The 21,738-nt window shown below is 47.3% G+C and overlaps 1 protein-coding gene and 1 long non-coding RNA gene across 2 annotated transcripts; one reads left to right on the plus strand and one right to left on the minus strand.

Moving 5' to 3' along the window:
- Positions 1 to 272: 272 nt before the first annotated feature.
- LOC121674077 lies at positions 273 to 11,325 on the minus strand. The gene is made up of 3 exons (XR_006019441.1): positions 11,276 to 11,325; positions 8,927 to 8,935; positions 273 to 312 (listed from the first exon to the last, which is right to left on the minus strand). It is a non-coding gene; the product is annotated as an uncharacterized LOC121674077 (long non-coding RNA).
- Positions 857 to 20,162, plus strand: ATG14 (autophagy related 14). The gene is made up of 10 exons (XM_042048059.1): positions 857 to 1,080; positions 5,813 to 5,875; positions 6,010 to 6,052; positions 6,459 to 6,540; positions 10,760 to 10,997; positions 11,561 to 11,790; positions 12,291 to 12,408; positions 13,517 to 13,607; positions 13,720 to 13,805; positions 16,801 to 20,162. The coding sequence occupies exons 1-10, from the start codon at positions 857 to 859 to the stop codon at positions 17,105 to 17,107; spliced, it is 1,482 nt and encodes a 493-aa protein (XP_041903993.1). The 3' UTR covers positions 17,108 to 20,162.
- Positions 20,163 to 21,738: the final 1,576 nt, after the last annotated feature.

Genomic DNA, 21,738 nt, shown 5'->3' on the forward strand with positions numbered 1-21,738 from the left:
TGGGAATTGCGCTTAAAAAAAAAAAAAAGTACAGCAATGTTTTGTTGTTGTAGTTGTGTTTCTTTCTTTTGGGAAGGGGGATATTGCTTTAAGTTATTCTGGCTTCTGTGGACTCAATCTCCTCTAATTGGCTGGTCTTTCCCCCTCCAGACAGAAAGAGGGAATGGCTTCAAATCCAGAGTAGGTTCGTATTAGGCAATATTAGTTATCAGGAAAAAATTCCTTACTCAGAAAAGGGGTGGGGAGGCCCTGGCACAGGGTGCCCAGAGAAGCTGTGGCTGCCCCTGGATCCCTGAAGTGTCCAAGGCCAGGCTCGATGGGGCTTGGAGCAACCTGGGATCGTGGGAGGTGTCCCTTTTCAGGTCAGGAGGTTGGAGCTGGATGATCTTTTAAGGTCCTTTCTCTTCAACTCTCCTCCATCCTATTATTTAACTCCTCACCGTGGCTCCACCACGGAGGCCGGGTTGACGGAACCTACCCCCACGTCGGTTTTAAGGATGTGCATCGGTATTTGCTACTTGGGCAAAGCGATTTGGATGCTGTTGTAAATACAGGGCCGTGCTTTGACCGGTCGCCGTAGCACCCACAGCAGTGTTACTGACGGATCGTCGCAGCATGGCAACCTCTGAAGGCCCAGGAGCCGGAATGCAAGACCCACGTTGCTCTGGGAGCAGGACAGGGGTGTGATCCCCGTCCTTCTACAGAAGGAAAAGGACGCGGTTTATATTAAAATAAGGATTTTCCCGGCGGAGCACGGGCCGTCCCCCACCCTCCCCCGCTCCCGCCCGCCGCCTCAGCGCCCCTTCCCACAATGCCCTGCCCGCCAACAGCGTTCCACGTGACCGCGGCGCCCAACATGGCGGCTCCCAGCGGCCGCCGGCCGCAGCCCGTGGGGCCGGGTGGGGGCAGCGGGGCCGTGGCCGGGCCCGGGGCTCTGCGGGGCGCCGAGGAGGACGCTGAGGGTCTCTACGTGGCGGTGGAGCGGTGTCCTCTCTGCAACACTACGCGCCGCCGCCTCACCTGCGCCAAGTGCGTCCAGAGCGGCGACTTCGTCTTCTTCGATGGGCGCGACTCCGAGAGGTACCGGCGGCGCTGAGGGGAACGGGACGGCCTCTCTCTGCTCTGCCGCGGGTCGCCTCGCCTCGGGGGCCTTAGGGCTGTGCCTCAGGGCAGGGGCATGGGGGTTGTGCCCCTTCCCCGCTGTCCTGGGGGTCGGGGGAGGTGAACGGGGCTCGGCGGGCTCAGGGTTTGGGCGGGGGAACGCTCCGGGAGCTGCCGGGCCCACCCTGGGGCTGGGGGCGGACACAGCAGGATGAGGTACGAGCCTTGAAATAGTAATAGTTTTAATAATGATTAAGAAATCACCCTGACTTTCACTCAGTCAGGTACAGCTCTCAGTAGATGTGTCCGTGTCGATGCGGCCACAGAAGCTCCAGACAGTTCAGGGCACAAAGAGAGACCCGTGCAGTGAGTTATTTCAAGTGGGTTACCTATTTTCGGCAACATGCTTTGAAACAGTAGTTTTCTAAATCCTTAAGCAAAATTAGGAGGGTGTGTAGGAAAGAAATGAAACATTTTGTTGTGTGTACACCTCTTCCTTTAGGATTATAAAAAATACTCCCCTTGAGTTAATCATGTGCCGTCCTGCTCCTGGCTCTCCATGAGGGAGGCTGCATGAGTGCTATGCCCATAAACAAATTTTCTCATGATATGACTCAGATGGCTCCTCCATCGCTGTCGTTCACAGCATGTCCATCCCAGATTCTTAAAAAGTCTTCCAGTGCCATGTCTGGAATAGCTCTGATTCTTGGCTGGCACCGTGTTCTTGGTCCCGTTAGCAGCTGTTGGGACTGATTCCTGGAGCTATTTTGGTAAGGTGGCAAGCAGCGTGCGGGGGGGTGGTGTCCTCACTCCAAAGACTCCTTTTGTCCCCAGGAACAAGGGGACAGGGGTGCCTTTCACCCATCAACATCCATAGGAGTGGGGAAAGGCTGTCAGCCAGTGTGAGTCAGCTTGCAGAACTGAGACCTTAGTCTGCCACTGGATGGGCTTTCTCTTTTTTTTTAAATACAAAACTGTGTTGTAGAACCACAAATTAAATGTAGTCTTTCTAAAATAGGTGGAAAACGTGTAGTTGTGTGAGACTGCTTGGGGTTTTCTGCAGATTCTGTGAAAAGATTGGATATGGAGCTTAGAACATAAACCAAGTTTGGTATTTTTCTTGTCTTTTGTAGCCTAAGTTTTGGCTAAATGTCAGGCTTAATTCTAGAAATTCAATTGTAGCCTTTGTTAGAGTTGTTCTGTATTAACCAAGGCTTAAGAAGTCTCTGCCCATCAGAAAAATGAAGTCATAAAGAAGCAGCTTTAGCCAAAGTACCAGAAGCACCAGTGTAAGAGAAAACCCTCTTTATCGTCTCACATGAGACAGGATCAGCTTTTCTGTCTGACAGTTATCACTGCGTCCTCCTGAGATGCTTTCAGTGCCCCATTTGTCTGTGGCTGGAAAAGCTCCTGTTTATTTACACTGTATTTTTTAACTGCAAGAATTAAATCTCTTTCTAATTTTTTTTCTTTTTTCCCCCCTCTGCCTGGACATCACGGTTCCATCTGTGGGGATCACTGCTGTTTTACCAACCTGGAGCCTCCCTACACACACCATTTCCCCAGGCTTTGTTTCTCCTGCTGGGCAGAACTTTCCCATTAATGAATTGCAGTAGTGCAATTCATTAAAAGTGGCAAATTTGTTTTAGTGAATCAAAGGAACAGCACACCTATATGAATAACACAATATGAACAACCTGAATATCCTTGATGGCAGCAGGAGCACTCTGTGTAGGGACAAAAAGCTTGGGTTTTGAGGTTAATGGGATTATTTTTAAGCTGTTCCTAAAATATTTTCTTTGTGTTTTCTAATTAATACTTGGAATGACTAAAGTAAGACTGGGGAAGAGGTCTGTTTTCTTTGTTTGCTCTTTGTGGGTGTCTCTGAATTTCTTGTGATGTGATCCCTGGGAGAGGGGGAGATGTTTTAAATGGTGACCAGGCACCACTGAATCCAAAGCCATGCAGGGGCAGGTGCAGTTCACTGGCTGCATTTCAGCTGGTGTTTACAACCATGGTTATTTATCTGTTGATTTTATGCCTTCTAGTAGTACCTGGGTTAATTTTAGATCAGCCAGTGCTGGAGGAGTGTCACGACAAGGGCTTTGCTGGGTGGCTTGGCATGAGAAATTCAGAATGTGGAAGTGTTTGGGGGCACTTGGGCCTCCCATTTGTCTTTTTGAAGTGTTACAGAGGGGGGGGGGGAAGGATCATTATCTTCCTAGTTAAATGTAAAGAAACCAAGCATTACACCTTGTATCCAACAGTGGCTCATTTTTAGAATTTTCTTGTGAATTTTCCTTATATGAAGACAAACAATTTCACGTTCTAATTATTCCAGATTTCTTGGGACTATTTTGTGTGCTAAGTTTTAGAAGAGCTACAGTAAAATTGGAGGGTTTTCATCTGTCTGGCAAAAATCACCCCCCATATCTGTGAGGGGGAGAGACTGAGGAGCTGTTAAGATTACTTACTGAAGGAGAGCTACGATTAAGGATGAGTAGTCCAGAAGTCCTCCAGTAAAACAGTCACTGACATTCTTCTTTTCATGAGTAATGTGTTCTATATTCAAAAGCCAAGCTGGCATCTTGATGTTGGTCTCAGCTCAGAGGTTCTTCTTCCTCCTGGGAGTGTCCTGCAGCCTGTCATGTGCATAAATTCTCAGAGTGTGTTTCCCAGACTACTGAATTGCTTTGCTTTGTGTGTCTGCAGATGGCAAAAGCCAAAGACAATATAATTGTGATGTCTGAGCCTGTCTAATTTCTCCAGGCTGTGGGTTATGATTAGTAGCAGTGACTTTTTGCAGCAAGGGAGTTATAGTGAGTGTAGTGCCCTCAACTCCTTCAGCATTAATCAACTCCTGTAGATTAGGAAGCCCCTCTCTCTGGTTCCTTCTCTCTAATCATGAACATGTGGAAATCAGCCAGGTAACCACAGAAAATCTCACCTTAATGTGATAAGACTTGAGGAAAGAGAAACATTTCATGGGTAATTCGAGATGTTCTCTCCTCTCAGTTTACATTTTATGGGAGTTCCTATAATAATTCATCCCAAGTTTAGCCTTTCAATTTGGCAAAGAAACAAAAGATATATAAGGAAGAATGAGTTGCAGGATGCAACGCAATTGAAATCAGAGCTATATAAAGAAATGGAAATGTTTGCTTAGGAGAAACCTGCTGGAGAAGTTGGTAGGAGCTGTTTGACATCGCTGCTGAAGCGCGTGGTGAGCTGTAATTTCTACAGGCTTTCACAAATATTTCTGTCTTCCCTCCACAGCCAGGACTTAATTTATTCCTATATTCTTTGACAAATCATTTAACTTTTTGCTGATGCGATGGATGGGAATTGGGTGATTCTGTGCAGTCAGAGTCTGTGCCCATTAATCCAGCTCTGAAACCAAGAATTGCCAAATTACCCCAGCGCTCTCACTGTGTGACTGCTGAGCTCTATGTTTCTGGGCCAAGGGATTTTTGGTGGCAGCCAAAGGTCGGGGTGCAGTAGGTGTGCACTGCTCTGTGGTAAACAGGAGGCTCATGCAGTGCCTTTGTCATTTCCATGATGACTCCTGGGGTGAGGACACACAGGAAGAGGGGACGACGCGCTGGGCTGAGCAGCTGGGCTCCAGTTGCACCACATTCCTCCAGTTCACGTGTGGCCTCTGGCTTTTATGCCAAGCAACTGCATTTGGTTTTGGTTTGCTTTGGAAGGAAAACAGATATTTCTGCTTGACTACAGAAGCAGCAGCCAGTGGTTTTGTTGTTCTAATGCTAATGTCATCTGGAAGGGTGGTTACACACTCTCTGAATCCAGAGGTAGTCACCAAGCTTTCAGATTTCAGCACTCAAAGGAAAAAAGTGAAGCATTTTGAAGTTTTACCTGAAATCAAATCTGCAGAGTAACAGAGGGAAGTGCAAGATGTCGTCCTGTCAAGGCTCAGTGTACTATTTTTTCTAAATAAAGCTTAGATGTCCCTGAAATAAAGGTAAAATCATAAAATCACATGGTTTGGGTTGGAAGGGACCTTAAGGACCATCTAGTTCCAACCACCTGCCATGGGCAGGGACACCTTTGTGCCCCGTTCTGCCTGGCCTTGAACGCTTCCAGGGATGGGGCATCTGGAAATATCACAGCTCTGTTAGGATGAAATTGTCAATTCTACATGTTGCAGAGGAAAAGAGAATAAATTGTGGAACAGTAAGGGGGGCAGAATGGGGCTTCTGCATACTCAAAGGGTGAAAACACAGGATGATGAATCCTAAAAAAATTCCTTTGTGGTCAGTTCTCTGCAGTTCCCATACCCCAGAATCCAGTGAAGCAGAGCTGAAGCAAGACTTTTGGGTCATGGACTATATAAGATAGTACTATTAATTTCTCCAGTGACTGAAGGTTTTTAAAGTACTCTATGTTTTTTGTAAGACACAAAATACTGCTCTTGCTAAGCTATAAATCTAGAAGTAGCAATAATTTGCTTACAAGTTTGATAATTCAACTCTCTGATGTTTCTCCAGCTTAGAGGTTCTGTTGCAATTCCAGTGAGACACATGCTCTAGAATTCTGCAAGAGTTTTACACATTTAGCCATTACTTCCCAAGATGAAGACAGATAGCTGAGGTTTGGAGAATCCCCAAGCTTCAATTTTATTATCTTTTTCAGACAACTTACAGTGCTGTAATTGTGTAAAATATCAATAAAAGAATTTAATCTCTTCCAGGTTTTCAGACAAGAAAGAAAGGCTGATGCATCTTAAAACCAAACAGAGAGAATTCCAAAAACAGTAAGTTGTATTTATTAAATTGATATAAAAGCCAAGAGATCTCATAAAAGGAAACAGTCTCTTTAACACACTGTTGCTGGAGACAGACAGAGTCCAGATAGTCATAAAACTTTCAATCATGTTTTTTCCTCTAGTGTTTTGAAGGCCATGGAAGGGAAAGAAATAACTGATCAGCTGGTGAGTTGCTCCAAGTGTCCCATGGTTTTTAAACTCTCTAAATTCCTAGATCTCATAGTGTAAAGTTACAGTTTACCTTGAGGGCATTGTGTTGCTTTCCCAAAGAGCCTGTTGTAAGCAAAACTGAAATGGGCTCTGCAAGCAGAGTGTTCCAAGCTGGCTGAATTTTTCATTTCTCACTAGATATTTGTTCAATAACTTATTTTACCGATTGACTTTATACTAAGCACTCGTTTTGTTTGTGGCATTCTTCTGTGCACAAAACGCTGTATGAAATGTTTAGTTGCTTGATCCATTTAAGAGCATCCTGCTACTTTTGCACTAAAGCTGCTGGCTTGTTGTTAGTCATTAGTTCAGCGTGTTTGAAGTCATTTGTGCCCTAGAGTTGCTGAATGTTCTTTTTCAGAGGTGGAAAATAATGTCTTGCAAGATGAGGATTGAGCAGCTGAAACAGACCATTTGCAAAGAAAATGATGAAATGACAAGACGTGAGTAATGCCTCTGCTTTTGTGATGTGGAAAAACGCCCTGTGCCTTAGAGTGAAAAATCAATTGAGGTGAATTTGAGCATTAGTTTTTTAAAAAATGGTGAATTTCCAAACCATCGCTTCCTAAATCAAGTTGAAGGCAAATCGGTGAGTGGATTTTGGCCTTTTTATGCTTGGGTTTTAATTAGCAAACAGCAGACATTATTCAGCTGGATGGAGATGGTTTTGCAACAGCTTTAAGAGCAAATGCTTAGCAGCCTGTGACTCTGGCTGTGTCCCTAGAGATTGCTTTATTCAGTGTAGTGTTTCTGATAACTTCCTCTTGCTAAAGAGGAGCAAACAGCTCTGCAGCTGTCACAGATTTCATGAAACTGCTGAATTTTAACCCACACCTGTCTGAAAACCCTAAAATCCTACTTGAGCAAGAGTCACTGAAATATGGTGTGGGCTGGAGAGTTGCTTCATTCAGAAACCTCAGTTTTTGAAACTCATTAGGTTGTTTTACACTAAATGTGCCAGGTCATTTTTCAGAAGAGAATGTGCAGCTGTGCTTACAACCTATGTGCAAGGGAAGTAGAGGAAGCATATTCAGAAGCATATTGATTGAATCTGGGATATTTTTATGGCTTGAAATTCAAGAGGAGTCATACAGAGAGTAGAAGCAGAGGCATAATCTGAGAATAGTCATAAAGGATTAGCATGGGCTTGGGGTGAAAAATCAAAAAAAGGCTGAGATGCAAAATGATTTTCAATTAATAAGGAGGATGGATAGTAACAATAGGAAATGTATGATAAAGAAAAGGTGAAGGAGTAGACAAGTGTGTTAGTTAACAGGAAAGAGAGCAAATAACAGTGCAGAGAAGTCTGAAGCATTCAGTGCTGCCTTTGCTTCATCTTCCTGCAAAGAAAATGTGATCAGCTGCTTAGCCTGGTTAAATTTTCCATCATGAGAGGACTGCAGGCTAAGGAAAGGAAACAAACAGCTGCATATTACTTTGCTTTATGGAACCCAAGGAACAAGCTGAAGTAGTCTGTGGAGCACTCAGGAACACACGAGGGAGTGAGGATGTCTTAGGAAGCTGAAAGCAGTACCTGCTTTCAAAGGGTGCAGGAAGGAAGAACCTCACACTGATGACACAGGCATCCTGTTACAGACATGGGGCAACTTTGCTGGTAACTGGAAGATAAGGTGGTTAAATATAGGCATCACTTGGTTGTGATACTCATGTCAAATTCATGTTTTGTTATTTATGTCGTGGTTATGATATTCATGTCAAATCAACCCCATGCCTGGGGAACAAGTGGTGCAGTGGAGGATGAAGCAGAAGCTGCACATAAGTTGGATTTGGGCACTGCCTGAAACTGTCTTGTGAGCAAACCTAGACATTTGCTCTGGGTGTAACCCCTGCAAGGTCATCACAAAAGGTTAGGAAAGCTGCGTTCAAAGAGCGGTGACACTGGTCCAGCTGAGGAGGTGAGACAGGTGGAGCTCAGCAGGAGCCAGTTCCTGGCCCAGTTCTCTTCAGTATTTCCCATAATAGCTCAGTAGAATAGAGGGTGGAATGGAGAAAGCCAGGCTGGATGGTGAAATGCCTTCTGTGGAGACCAGGACCAAATTCAAAATCATGCAGATAAATAGACAACATCATCTGAAAAGGACGAAGTCAAGGCACACGCTGTTGTAAAGAGAAACAAACCCAGAATGGGGGATGGTGGTGAGATTTGGCAGGAAAGGATCTGGGGAATTGCAAATTAAATAAAAGTTATCAATCTCGTGGTGCTCCAGAAAGGCTCAGGCCTCTTTCTGGGTTAACTAAAGTAAGTGCTGTATTTAAGATGGAAGCAGTTATCCTGCTGTGCCAGGTATTGCTATTGCTTCAGTGGAAGTCTGGTGTCCAATTTAAACAATTTAAGAAAGATACAAATCACGTGAAGAAAGTCTGAGTGTTGGGAATGAAACAGAAAGAATGGCTAAGAAAATTCATGTTTGGTTTAGAGAAGAGGAAGTTGAAGAAAAACAAGCTTTTCAGTAGATAGAAGATTATTATTATGGAGAGTATGACTTTTTGTCTTTAGCCTGTGAAGAAAGGAGAAGAGGAAATCAATGTGATTTTGAGGAATTAGTCACCTTTTCTCAAAATGCTCTGAAGGTGGCAGAGTGTTAGGACCAACCAGGGAGTGAAGTTCTCCATTTTCCTATTCTTCTGTGGAATTTATTGTCTGCAACTCTTGCAACTTCTCTTGATTCACAGTGAATTTGGTTAGATGTGACTTAAAAACTGAGCTAACCATTGCCCAACTGTGACCTATTGTTAGCTCAGTTGCTTTTGGAGAGAGACCAGAAATGAATTTTAGCTGTGAGTAGCCAAATAGATCAGGAAACCAACTTGGTCACTCTTGGGCCACATAAAAAAGTGTGGAAAAAGTTGTTTATTTTCTCTTGGATGTGGCACAGTTTAATTTCCTGAAATAAGAACGATTTCTAGAACACTGGGTTCCTGCTTTTGGAGCTGACTCTCCTGGAGACCTCAATAATTGGTGCTTAAAATAATGTTTTAAAATCTGTGTGTTTGCCTTCTTTCTGTGCAGAACAGTTCAAGGAGACAGGCTTGCAAATACCTGGCAGAGCTCTCTGGGCAGAGATCAGTGTGCCTGGGCTTGCATTTGTCAGGCAGTGCAGGTGGGACACAGTGGTGTCCTGAAATACCCCTGGGAACAGATTTTTAATCACCTCGTAAACTGGGTCGTAAAGCAGAGGTGCTGTGCAGAGAGCAGGACAGCTGTTTGTGCACTGGGACTGCTGAAGAGGAAACGTGAGTTCAGTGTCTCCCCTGCTCCCAAATAATTGCTGTTGGACCTGCAGGGAAGGGAGTTCACTCTGAAAAAGTAGCCTTTCAAGTCGAACATGAATGTGAAAATTGAACAGATGGACATTTTCCTCCTCCTTTGTCTGTTGTTCTTTATGCAAAGGGAGAGTTTGGGAATATGAATGCAAGTGTTAATTGATTTTGTGTTGATGTTACAGGACTGCTTAAAGGAAAAGGGATTTGCAGCTGACACATAGGGATTCTTGGTATTGCTCAGAGAAAAGTGGATTTTTCTACTGCTCCTCTACCAAGGGTTATTTATTTAAATTATAACAGGGGCCACTTATTTATATTATATAAACCTGAGGATTATTAGTTCTTACCTGCATGGAGGAGCTCTTCTCACCTCCTTTAATTTGGGACTTTGCATCTCCCACATACCAGATCTCCCTTCCTACCAGACACACCATGGATTGCAGCAGATCAGATGACTGGAATGGTTCCTGATGTTCAGAGAGAGCAGCGTCTGTGTCTGCAGGGGCAGGCACGCTTCAAATAGGGCACATGGAGAGTTTTAAACATGTATTTGGGAAGAGCACAGGAAATCTTTCCCTGAGCTTTTAAAAGACAGAGGTGGCTGACTCTCTCTAGCACCATGTTTGTGGAGCATTACCACAGCCAGTTATTTTATAGCAGAATCAGCAGACCCATAGGATCATCAAGGTTGCAAAAGACCTTAAGATCATCAGGCCCAACCTTGGATGCTTCAAGATGCTCTTGCAGGGTATTTTTCCAAGCCTCAGCGTTCCTGACACGTGGCGTGAATCCAGGCAGTTCAGCACTTCAGCAATGAGCACATTTCCCATTTTGTGAGTGGAAAGGGAGATAGCCAGTGTTCCCTGTGGAAACAAGGAGCCTGCACTGCTGGGATCCAAGTGCTGTAAGAGCACATCCATGAGTGAAGCCCAAATAACCCACACTAACAGCAGCAGAGGTGCCAGAAATGGTGACTGAAGATGCTATCTGCACTTGATTTTGGCTGCAAGCAGGGCAGGGCTTTTTTGGCCAGCACGATGCAAACATGTACAGTCAGGCTATTTCTGTCAGGATGATTACCTCAGGAGTTTAATTAAAGTGGGAAATCTTGGTTTTTGTGCTCCAAATCCAAAAATAGCCGGGTAAAAGATAGGGAAAGAATAATCCCAATTGCAGTCTCTTTGAAGATCTTCACAGGAGATTAAAAAGTTGTACCACTGAGCAGCTGGAAGATGTTAATAGTTTAGCAGGGTTTTCTGTTTTAAGCTGCCATAGATCTAGTTTTCTATAAATATTAATAAAGCTTTTCTCAAGCTTTTCTTCCAAGCACCTCCAAGCTCCTTTTGCAAGGGATAACATCTGCTGCCGTTCTCACAGACACGGAGGGGCTGCTGAGGATTAAAGAGGAGAACCAGAAGCATTATCGCAGGGCTCAGAGGCATCAGGAGAAGAAGGAGAAGATCCAGAGGCACAACAGGAAGCTGGGAGACCTGGTGGAGAAAAAAACCTACGACCTGAAATCCCAGTATGAGCACTTGGCAAACCTCCGTCGGTCGCACATCCTGGAGCTGACCTCGGTCATCTTCCCCATTGAAGAGGTGAAGACAAGCATGAGGTATGGCAGGCTCGTCCTTTTGGGATCATTTTGCTTGGGTTTAGACACGCAGAAGAGAGTTGTGTCAATCTAAGGTATGTGCTCTGGCTCCCTTAGGATCTGTGGGGAGGAGGAGGGGGAGCTGTGTTCTCACCCAAAGACAAAGGTCCAGGATAGAAGAATCTGAACCTGGAGGTGCTTGCATCTCCCCACTGAGACATCTGAGCTGTGTGTCCAGTGTTAAACTTCCTTAAAATATGGATGCCCCATCCCTGGAAGTGTTCAAGGCCAGGCTGGACGGGGCTTGGAGCAGCCTGGGATAGTGGAAGGTGTCCCTGCCCATGGCAGGAAAGTTGGAATGAGATGGTCTTTAGGGTCCCTTCCAAACCAAACCATTCTAGGATTTTACCATAATAGGTAATTAAAAATGCCAGAGAAAATGAAAGTAGTTTTGGGACTGAGGATTTTGCAGGAGCAATCCAACAACCATTTTGCCCTGAGTGAAATCTGGCTCAGTGCCTGCCAGGTGCGTCTTCGATTCTATTTTTAACCACTTCTTTTCAAACCCTTCTGGGGTCCTGCAGGGACCCTGCAGATGTGTCCTCAGAGAGTGACAATGCCATGACCTCCAGCACTGTGAGCAAGCTGGCAGAGGCACGGAGAACCACGTACCTGTCGGGGAGGTGGGTGTGTGATGACCACAACGGGGACACCAGCATCAGCATCACGGGGCCCTGGATCATCCTCCCCAACAATGGGGACTACTCAGCTTACTACAACTGGGTGGAGGAGAAGAAGACTACACAGGGGCCTGGTAAGGGGCAAAGGCCTGATCTTAGGCAGCTGGGACACTCCAGAAGCTTTGGGTGCCACTGAGGAGCAGGAGGCTGGTCCATTTGTTCTCACTCTGAGCCAGAAATAAATGCCAGTATAGGGATTATAGGAGAAGATTCCCTGCCCAGTTGGAACTAGGTGGTCTTTAGGGTCCCTTCAAACCCAAACCAGTCTGTGATTTTATGATGAGTCTGCTGAAATCTTATTTTGCATTAAATGCTCTCTGGGATACACAGCACAATGAAATAGAGAAAGTTAATTATTCACAGTTTTGACACAGTTCACATGTCATCATCTTAACAGGAATTCCAAGAATTACTATTTTCTTCCAACTTCTGACAGATTTCACTGGAAATGATTGTTAGGCTGTGCTCCATAGTTAGAAATGACATATTCCAGAGCAGACTCTGGGAACATATTAACACACTCACCGAGGTTTCATTTAAAACAAGGATTTCATGTTGTTTTTATTTCTTTCAGATATGGAACATAATAACCCTGCTCATACCATCAGTGCTGCATTGTGCTATGCAACTCAGCTCGTTAACACTTTGTCTCTCATACTTGATGTAAATCTTCCCAAGAAGCTCTGCAACAGGCAAGTAAAAACACAGCAGGAGAATCAGTGACCTTAAATCAGCTTCGTTTGGGGAACAAAGTCATGAATTGCAACAGCTTTTTTGGTAACATGGGTGGCTCGTGGATTTTTGTGCTCTTTGAGGGGAGGGCTGGCAGGATTTTAGACCACAGTTAACAGTCCCTCCCTTCTTTTTTACTTCCTGAGAGGAAGCCCAACCATCACAGTTGAAAACAACACTTTTCTAGTTGATATATTCAGCATCCTCAAAAGAGAGCTTAAATATGGCAGTGTATGAATGGCACTTTTGGTTTTATTCGACCCCAATTTTGTGCTTCACTAAATCCCAGCCTGATCCAGCAGCTCTAGAGCAGCTCTGCTGCCTCCTGTGCTGTAGGACAAGGTCCTATAATATGGCATGGCAGCAGTGTAATTCCCAATGGGATAAAACCCCCATGGGAACACACCTAGGAGTGCATTGCATGAACCCCATTTTGGATGAAAGGCGCTGTTAGAATTTTGGTGTCTGTGTGGAGCAGCTGGGATCTGTACAGAAGGAGCTGCAGACCTGGTCAGACTCCCAGGGGACTCAAATGTGCTGCTGAGATTCTTTTAGGTGTTTTAAAATAGTGGCTGTCAAAGTGAGGGCACAAAACTTGTGTAGGCTTTCAGCTTTTTCCCACTTCATGGCTGTGGGCTTGGAGCCAGAGGATCTTGAAGGTCCCTTCCAACCCAAACCATTCTGTGATTCTCTGATTTTATTTGGGTGTTCAGGGCTCAGAGAAGGAAAAGGTTGGGAACAGGAAATGATGCAGGATTTTAAAGGAGATCTGAAACAGTTTGGCACTGGTGGATCTCTTGAGTTCCCTACAGTTCACACCACCTGTCCTGTGGAAACTGGGGAGGCCAGGGCAAGGAGAGCCCAAAAAAGGCTCACAGTCCTGCTAGGTGAAAAGTTAGTCTCCTGAGCACTCTAAAACTGGCTGTGGACTTCAAACAAGTGCTCACTGCGAGGATTTTTATTCCAGGATGTTTTAGGAAGCCAGGGCATGGAATGCTGATGCCTCCAGTAAGTGGATTTTCACAGCATTTTGCTTCCTGTGTATTTGTGTGTGTGGTGTTTTAACAGTGAATTCTGTGGAGAGAATCTCAGCAGACACAGGTTCACACGGGCAGTGAAGAAGCTGAATGCTAATATCCTTCACCTCTGCTTCTCTCAGGTAGGGGGGTGCATATTTGATATCTTTAAATAGCTTTTAAAATATCAGCTGTGCCTGCTGGTTTCCTTCAGGACCTGATGATGGTTTTTTTTTTTTCCTTTCCACATGTCAGCATGTAAATTTAGATCTGTTGCACCCCCTGCATACCCTCAGGAACCTCATGTACCTGGTCAGCCCAGACACTGAGAACTTGGGCAGGTAAGAAAAGCAAAATATGAACTCTCCTGTGGCTGAATTCCTTTTGAATTTATGCCTTTGCCTTGTTACTTATGAGGGAAATTCTCTTCTGCTGTGCCTATAGATCAGTCCTCAGCACAGAAATCGGGGTAGTTCCAGGAGGAGGCAAAACAGGACAGAAAAAGGGGGCTTCTGAGTAGGAAATCAAATTTCACAGACGTGTGTTTGCTGTGCTTCTGCCTATGGCAGGCTCAGCTGGAGGCTTTGCAGCTGATGATGGACTTATTTCCCCTACACCCAGGAGCAGGAACTCCTTCCCTCCAAGGAACAGCAGCACAAATGCCAGGTAGCCTTGCCATGCTCCAAGTGTGACCCTGCCCACGCCTTGCCAGCATGCAAATACCCGAGAGCATCCAGTAATACAAACCCTGAGAAGAATCCTAGGCAAACCTTTCTCAAAATACTTCCAGTCACTGAGCTGCCTAGACCAAAGTTGACCCTTCAAATAATTTTCATTTATATGTAAATTAAGATTAAAGACAACTCTTCTCTTAGCTTAGAACACGATGAAAAGAACGTCAGCTCTGGCCTGCACACACCAGGTTTAATAATTTGTTTCTTTTTTCACAAGTTAAATATAAGAAAGCAAACAATACTGATTTCCCCATTGGGATAATCCAGACACAAGTCACTTGTGCCCAAACTGTCTGCAAACATTTGTTTGATGTGCCTGGTGCTTTATTCGCCCCTTAAGCACAGCAATGTTCCGAAATCTACTCTTCTGCTTTGTTCTCGTGTACGGATCTGGTTTCATTCAAAAACCTGCAGTGCCACTCAGAGGAACTGTCTGTTCCCACTCACCTTGTGTTCTCTGGATATATCCCTACTGATTCAGCCCAGAGACATGGGCAACCACATCTTTGGAAAGGATTTTGGACAAAAATCTGTGCTTGCTGCTGCTTGCCTAAAAACAAGGACAGTGCTGGAAATACCCAGAGGATGGAGAGCTGTGTCCTCAAAGGAAAGCAGCTGCTCTAAAAGGTCCAGGGGTCACAGTGGGCACCTGTGCAGGTGTCACAGAGCTCCAGATCCGTCAGCTGGGTCCAGATAGTAAAAGAAAGGGTTACAGGAGAGTTGGATAAAATACCCACAGACTGCTGGAATGGCTTTACAGACACCACTGGGAGCAGAGTCTGAGCTGCTTGAAATGAGGCACATGCACTTTACAGAGACATTAATTACCCACAGGAATGAAGGTGGGGATTCTGTTTCCTTCTGTCATCCTCTCAGGGCTGGATGAGTTTCTGGAATGGATGCTGTCATCAGGCAGGAGTTGCTGGGCTCAGGACAGGGAGAACGGGTGGGACGCAGTGGCCTTTGTTAGAGAGGAGGTCACTTGGGATGATCTCATGGTCCCTTCTGGCCTCAGCCCTGATGACTCCCTTCTTGTGTTGCCTTGTTAAGCAAAAGGCTTTGCCAGGAGGCAGCGCTCCCATTCTTTTCCAGATTATGAAAGAGGAGTGTTTGCCTTTAATTTCTCAGCTGGCTGCAAAGTTTGCAGCAACCAGCTCTCTTTATTTTCCTTTAGATACCTAAGCTTGTAGTTGCCTGACAATCTCCTTTATATGCTGCTGTTTTCATATGCTTATAATTTTACCAAACTTTAATTATCTGCATTAATATTTTCCATTATAAATCACTGCTTTAGGCTCCTTCTCCCACTAAGGCTGGAGAAAACTCTTGCTTGTGCTAAATGGTTACTGTGTTTAGTGGTTGGACACGGTGATCTTGGGTGTCTTTTCTAACCCAAATGATCCCATGATTCCATTAAATTCTTGCTCACGTTCACTGGGCAGTTCTGTGGCTTGGAGTGAACTCAGTCAGGGATGCTGCTTGCTGTGGGGAATCCACCTTTTTCCATGGAATACAGGCAGCCCAGAGCAGTGGGATGGGCAGGATGCAATCGCTTCTCCCACCAGGCAGTGGCAGCAGGGAACTCGGAGTCACAGCCCAGGTGGGTTTGGGCAGATGCAGCCCATGGCCCTGCTCAGAGCAGAGCCAGTGCTCAGGACTGGAGCATCTCCCTGCCCAGGAAAGGCTGAGGGAGCAGGGGCTGTCCAGGCCCTCAGCCCTGTCTTTCAGTGTCTGCAGGGAAGGCTCAGAGATGGACCAGGCTCTGCTCCGTGGGGCCCACCAATGGCACCAGAGGAACGAGCAGGAGCTGATGCCCACGAGTCCCACCTGAACGTGAGGAAGAACTGCCCTGTGCAGTGACCGAGCACTGGAACAGATTGAGCAGAGAGGGATGTGGAGTCTCAACCACTGGGGATATTCCAGAGCCGTGTGGACACAATCCTGTGCCATGTGCTCTGTGATGACCCTGCTGGAGCAGGGAAGTGGGACCAGATGAGCCACTGTGGTGACTTCCAACGTGACCCATTCTGTGATTCTGTGTGGTGGGGTTTGCATTGTCTCCAGGGGAGACCACGCAGCCTCTCAGCCTGTTTCAGTGTCTGGCTAACCTCAGAGTGAGAAAGAGGTTGAGGTGTTGCTCAGGGCAGAGTGGGAAGTCTCCACTGGTGAGCTGTGCCAGACCTGTGAATCGTAGCTACACCCCAACAGAGCTGAGCCGTCTCAGCCTGGCCAGGGCTGGTGTTGGAAATTAAAGCTGTTCCACATCAAGCTGAGATTCCCACCACTGGAGCCCTGAGTTATCACCAGTAGCTTTCTCTGTTGTGTGTGTGTTTCCCTACCCCTGCCAGAGCGGAACTGCTCTCCCACCGTTCCTGCTCCGTGGGCTGGAACCCTGTCCCTCCCTTGGCCAAGTGTTCGTGTTATGACCGTGGTGACACAAAGTTCCCTCTGCAGTTTCTCTGCCCAGCTGAGAGAGACAGGGGCATTTGATCTCTGCTGTGCCCATGGCAGATGCCCCACAGGGTGCTGTGGGGCACCCAGGGCTCACCCCAGCAGAGAGGACAGAGGGACTGATGGGTCAGCGTTGTGTCCTCACCCCCAGGTCCGGCCCCTTCGAAATCAGCGCTGACCTGGAAGACTCCATGGAATTTGTGGACCCCAGCGCGGCGGGCGAGACGGACGAGAGCGGCGACGAGCACGTGAGCGACGAGGAGACGGACCTGGGCACGGACTGGGAGAACCTGCCCAGCCCCAGGTTCTGTGACATCCCCTCGCAGCAGGTGGAGATGCTGCAGAGCCAGAGCACCCAGGTGTCCCAGCCCATCGCCAGCAGCAGCGCGGGCGGGATGATCTCGTCCGCCGCCGCCTCGGTCACCTCGTGGCTCAAGGCCTACACCGGGCACCGCTAGCGGGCACACAGGAGCCGTGCCAGGGACCTCTCCCCGACTGTGCTGTAGTCAACCTTTACCTATTCAGTTAAGTAGTGCCTGGAACAAAGGAAAGGTCAGACTTCCGTTTTGTAAACCGGAGAAAACCTTTTTATTTACCCAAGATGACTGTGACGGCCCCGTTTTGTAAATTAGCTCCGTGCTCCGGACGGATTCTGTGAGGGCACTTTGTGTCTTGGTTCTGTCTGCATCGAGGATTGTAAAAGGACCCAGCAACCTCCAGCTCTACTTTCTGAAGAAGAAACAGATTTTGGAGTGTTTGGATCGGGATGTGAGCACAGGGAAGGCTGCTCAGGGCGCGGTCTGGACAGTGGTGCAAATGCAGTTCCCAATTTCTTAACTCCTTACAGGGTTTTCCTTTGTGTGTGTGTGTGTGTGCGTTTTAAATCTGTCTTGCATAATGCAAAAATGCGTATTTCTAAATTTTTTTCATTCAGGACATGAAAATTATGCATTTTTAACATGTTTTCTAATCTCTGTTGCCATATTTTTAATACAAACAATTAGCATGGACAGGGAATTCACAAAGCAAATTGCTGTTGTTTTAGATTTGGTTGTGGATCTTTACCCAGTTTTGCCATAGAAAACTGGCTTGTTTCATGCTGTTTCCACTGGTAGGTGTAGAAGTTTTGTGTTGTGCTGTCTGAGGCACACAGGCTCTGTACTCTTACTACCATACACCAAAGAAACACTGGACGTTCTCTTGCTAGACCCACATTCGATGCTGATACAGAATTGCACTGTTGCAATAATGCCCATCAGTTACCACACCACATTGCCACTTTTTAGCATTAGAAACACCTCCTTTCAAGCCAGTTTGGTGAAGTCACACGCTCTCCACACTACATGTGTTTTTAACCCTATTTTATTTTATGTTCATGGTGGGGTTTGTTGTTTACTCACTGCCAAGAAATTGGTTTGGTTCCCCTGGTGCAACTGGCTCAGGCTCCTCCTGGAACCCCAGGAGGGTGGGTGCTGACAGGTGACTCGGTGAGCAAGGGCTCCTCCTCTCCCTCTGCCTTGCAGGACAGGGCCCTCCCGGGTGGTTTGCTCAGCAGAGCTTCCAACGTTTACATTTAGAGCTGGGACAGTTTCCCCCACAGGGTCAGCCCACGTCAGAGCCTCCTGCCCTCCTCCTCGAGGGAGAATTTCTGCCACTGCCCCGCAGCTTGTGGGGACACAGCAAGGCTGTGGGGAGTGACACAGAGGCCACATCCCTGCCTGATCCCAGCTCCAGGGCTGGCTTTCCCAGCCCCCTCACGGGGTGTTTTGTGGTTAGCTCTGTTCCTCTCCAGCCCAGCCAGCGCTGCCTCTGTCCCCACCCAGGAGGGGTGGGAAGCCAGGTGTGGCAGTGCCACCCCTGTGCCCCATGCCAGGGGCCCCGCTGAGCGTTGTGTCACCCACCCCTCCATGGCAGCTGCTTCTCTTTAGCCCTGAGCTTGGGCATCTGTTGTCAGTAGTTTCTTTTAATTTTTCTTTTTATCTTTTTTTTTTTTAAACCAAAGACCCTTAACTCCGCGGAGTCAGACACCACCACCCTCACTGCTGCCGCTCCTCTGCTCTAAGAGTTGGGTTTGTTTTAGGAGAACAGCCCAGGCCCCTGGACTGCTGCAGCCTGATGGGGGCCAGTGCCCCCAGCCCCGCTGCCAGGCCGAGCCCCAGGGTTTGGGCTCTGTTGGCTCACGGCACTTTATCACTCACAGCTCTGAGCAACCAGCACACGCCAGTATTGGAAACTGGGCTCACAGCCCAGCCCCTTCTGCTTCCCCGTGTATTTTGCACTGGACCCCACCATCTAAATACCTTTTTGTTGTTGTTTTTTAATAGGCATTTCAGTCCCTTTTTCATTGCTGCCTTTGTGCTTTGAGCCCCAGAAGGTCAGGCCATGACTCAGCTTCATGCACTGTCACTGAACTTAGGGAAAGAAAACCCAACACAATAACTTTTCTAGAAGCCATATACTTCCTATCCATGTTTTCCACAATAATTTATTTGCAACCCTGTCATACTCAGTGCACAAGGGCACCGTGAGGGTGTTCAGATGCATCAGGGTGGGGCTTTTCATGGAATGGTTTTTTTTTGTAACAGAACACAAGGTTGTGGTGGCTTTTTTAAAAGTGTTTTGCACATGTGTAGCTGAGGAAGAATTGTGTGTGTCCAAACCTTGAGTGCAATCACCAGGATTCGTTTTCCAGGTTGTTTGGGGGGGGGGTGGGGGAGGGAGGGCAGGAATATATGTAATTATAGATATTTGAAGGCAGCCAGCTGAGAGTTTACAAAACATTTTGCGTAGCATGAACACGGGAATTTCAGTTCAGGCTGGGACTTCTGGTCATGACCAGTGACCTGGGGTGGCCAATTTGGGCTGCCAAGGAAGAGCCTGATTTTGGGGGCCAGCCCTGTGCCGAAAATCAGGTGCCTGTGCAGGGTCTCGGGTAGGACACCCAGGGGTGGCTTTGTCACCTGCGGAAACTCGCGGTCCCTCTCTCGCAACTTCCGGACTTAAGATGTAACTAAACACAAATGGTTTGGTTTTTTGTTTTTTTTTTTTTTTCTTCTAAATTTTATTGTATTATTGCAATAAATCTTTAACAGTAATTTTTTTAAAGTTGTATATTTATGACTGTTACTTCTGTGTGGTTTGTTTTTCACCGTGCTGGGCAAAGTACATGAGAATTTCCAGCCTTCAAAGCATCACAGGGACCAGACCTGTTACAGTGCAATCAGTTGTACAGCGGTGGAATAAGCAATACCCATTCTAAAAAAAATACTCTTACATAAAATAACTGCATCTCCATGGGAGCAGGGGGTGGAGTCCTGCACAACACACACACACACACACACATCCCTCTATGTACATGTAAACGGATAAACCTCTCAGGTGAGCCTGGCTCCGGGCTGCGCCTGTACTGGGTGATGTTTCTGCAGGTGGTGGATTCCTTCTGCATGCAAAGGGCTCCTCGTTACAAGGTCATTTCAGGATGCAAGAAGGTATCTCTTGAAGTTTGGAGTTATTGAAGTGAAGCAATGTCAGAGCAACAGGGATGGGAAAGGGCCCAGCAGGCTCTGCCCACGGGCCCTGGTGGCCTGGCAGCCCACGGTTCACAGGCTGCTGGATGATTGAGGAGAAACAACCCCCCCCACTCGATTTTTGGTGACATATCTGATGAGGAGGGCTGATGGCCCTGTGATTCCTGGCTGCTGGACACTCAGGAGTGGGAGCAGCAGCCACCTGGGGCTCCTGCACACAGAGCTGGGGCAGTTCATGGCCTCGGTCACAGCACAGTTAGGTCATGGCCACGGGCAAAGCAAAGTCTGGGGCCGAGCTCAGCTCGTGCAGACAGAATGCTCGCACCACTTCTGCTTAAGCAGGGCCAGCAGCAGGAGCTTTTGCCCTCTGCCCACTCTGGTTTGTGGCAGGAGAGCAGCCTGGTAATGCCCCGAGTCCTGTCCCTGCACCAGGACTGCCTGGACCAGCCAAAGGCAGGAGGGAAGGAGAAACAGCCCCGAGTGAGGCTTCAGCACCATTTCCACCGTGCAAGAAGTGGGAGTCGAGACACAGGTTGGATCTGTCAGTGCAGTTTTGTGCAGGTGTGAAATCCCAGAATGGTTTGGGTTGGAAGGGACCCTAAAGATCACCTTGTTCCACCCCTGCCATGGGCAGGGACACCTTCCACTATCCCAGGCTGCTCCAAGCCCTGTCCAACCTGGCCTTGGACACTTCCAGAGATGAGGCAGCCACAGCTTCTCTGGGCAACCTGTGCCAGGGCCTCCCCACCCTCATTATGCAGAATTCCTTCCCAATATCCCATCTATCCCTGCCCTCTGGCAGTGGGAAGCCATTCCTCCTTGTCCTGTCCCTCCATCCATTGTCCACAGTCCCTTTCCAGCTCTCTTTAGGCCCTGGAAGGGGCTCTGAGCTCTCCCTGGAGCCTTCTTTTCTCCAGGTGAACATTCCCAGCTCTCCCAGCCTGGCTCCAGAGCAGAGGGGCTCCAGCCCTTGGAGCAGCTCTGTGGCCTTACCGAGAGTTCCAGGGGCTGGCAGGGGGCAGATGCTGCAGGAGAGGACTGGGTCCAACACAAGGAACTGAGCTCTGCTGCAGCATCCCAGGATTTTTCCACAGGGAACAGGACTCAGCAAAGGGAAAAGCTGCTGCAGAAACAGCCAGGATGGAGCAAGAGCCCAACCGCAAGCCTCAGCCACAGGCAGCTTTCTCAGTGCTGTCCATGCCAGGAGAGCCCCAGAGCTTGATGAAAACTGGAAGCTTATGGACAATGGAAATGTTATTACAACTTCTTTGCAGGCCTATCTGGAAATTCAGTCCAGACACTCCAAATGCTCCCAGGCAGGGAAGCCAAGCACATGGTGCAGTCCTTCGTCCTCAGTTCTAAACACTGAACTTTGTAAATCCAACACTGGATTTTTTTTTTTTTAATTGCTTCTTAGGAAAAAAAACCCAGCATTCATCAGACCTTGGCTTCTCCCTGAACCATCCCTTAAGGAAACAGAAATCTGCATTTTACAACGTTACAGGAAAAAAAAGCCTGCAGGCAGCTCAGCATGGCAACACTCGGAACCAACCCACTTCTGG

Source organism: Corvus kubaryi, unplaced genomic scaffold (assembly GCF_017639235.1).
Source record: "Corvus kubaryi isolate FWS band 111438036 unplaced genomic scaffold, C.kubaryi_AGA036_p1.0 66, whole genome shotgun sequence".
NCBI lineage: Eukaryota > Metazoa > Chordata > Aves > Passeriformes > Corvidae > Corvus > Corvus kubaryi.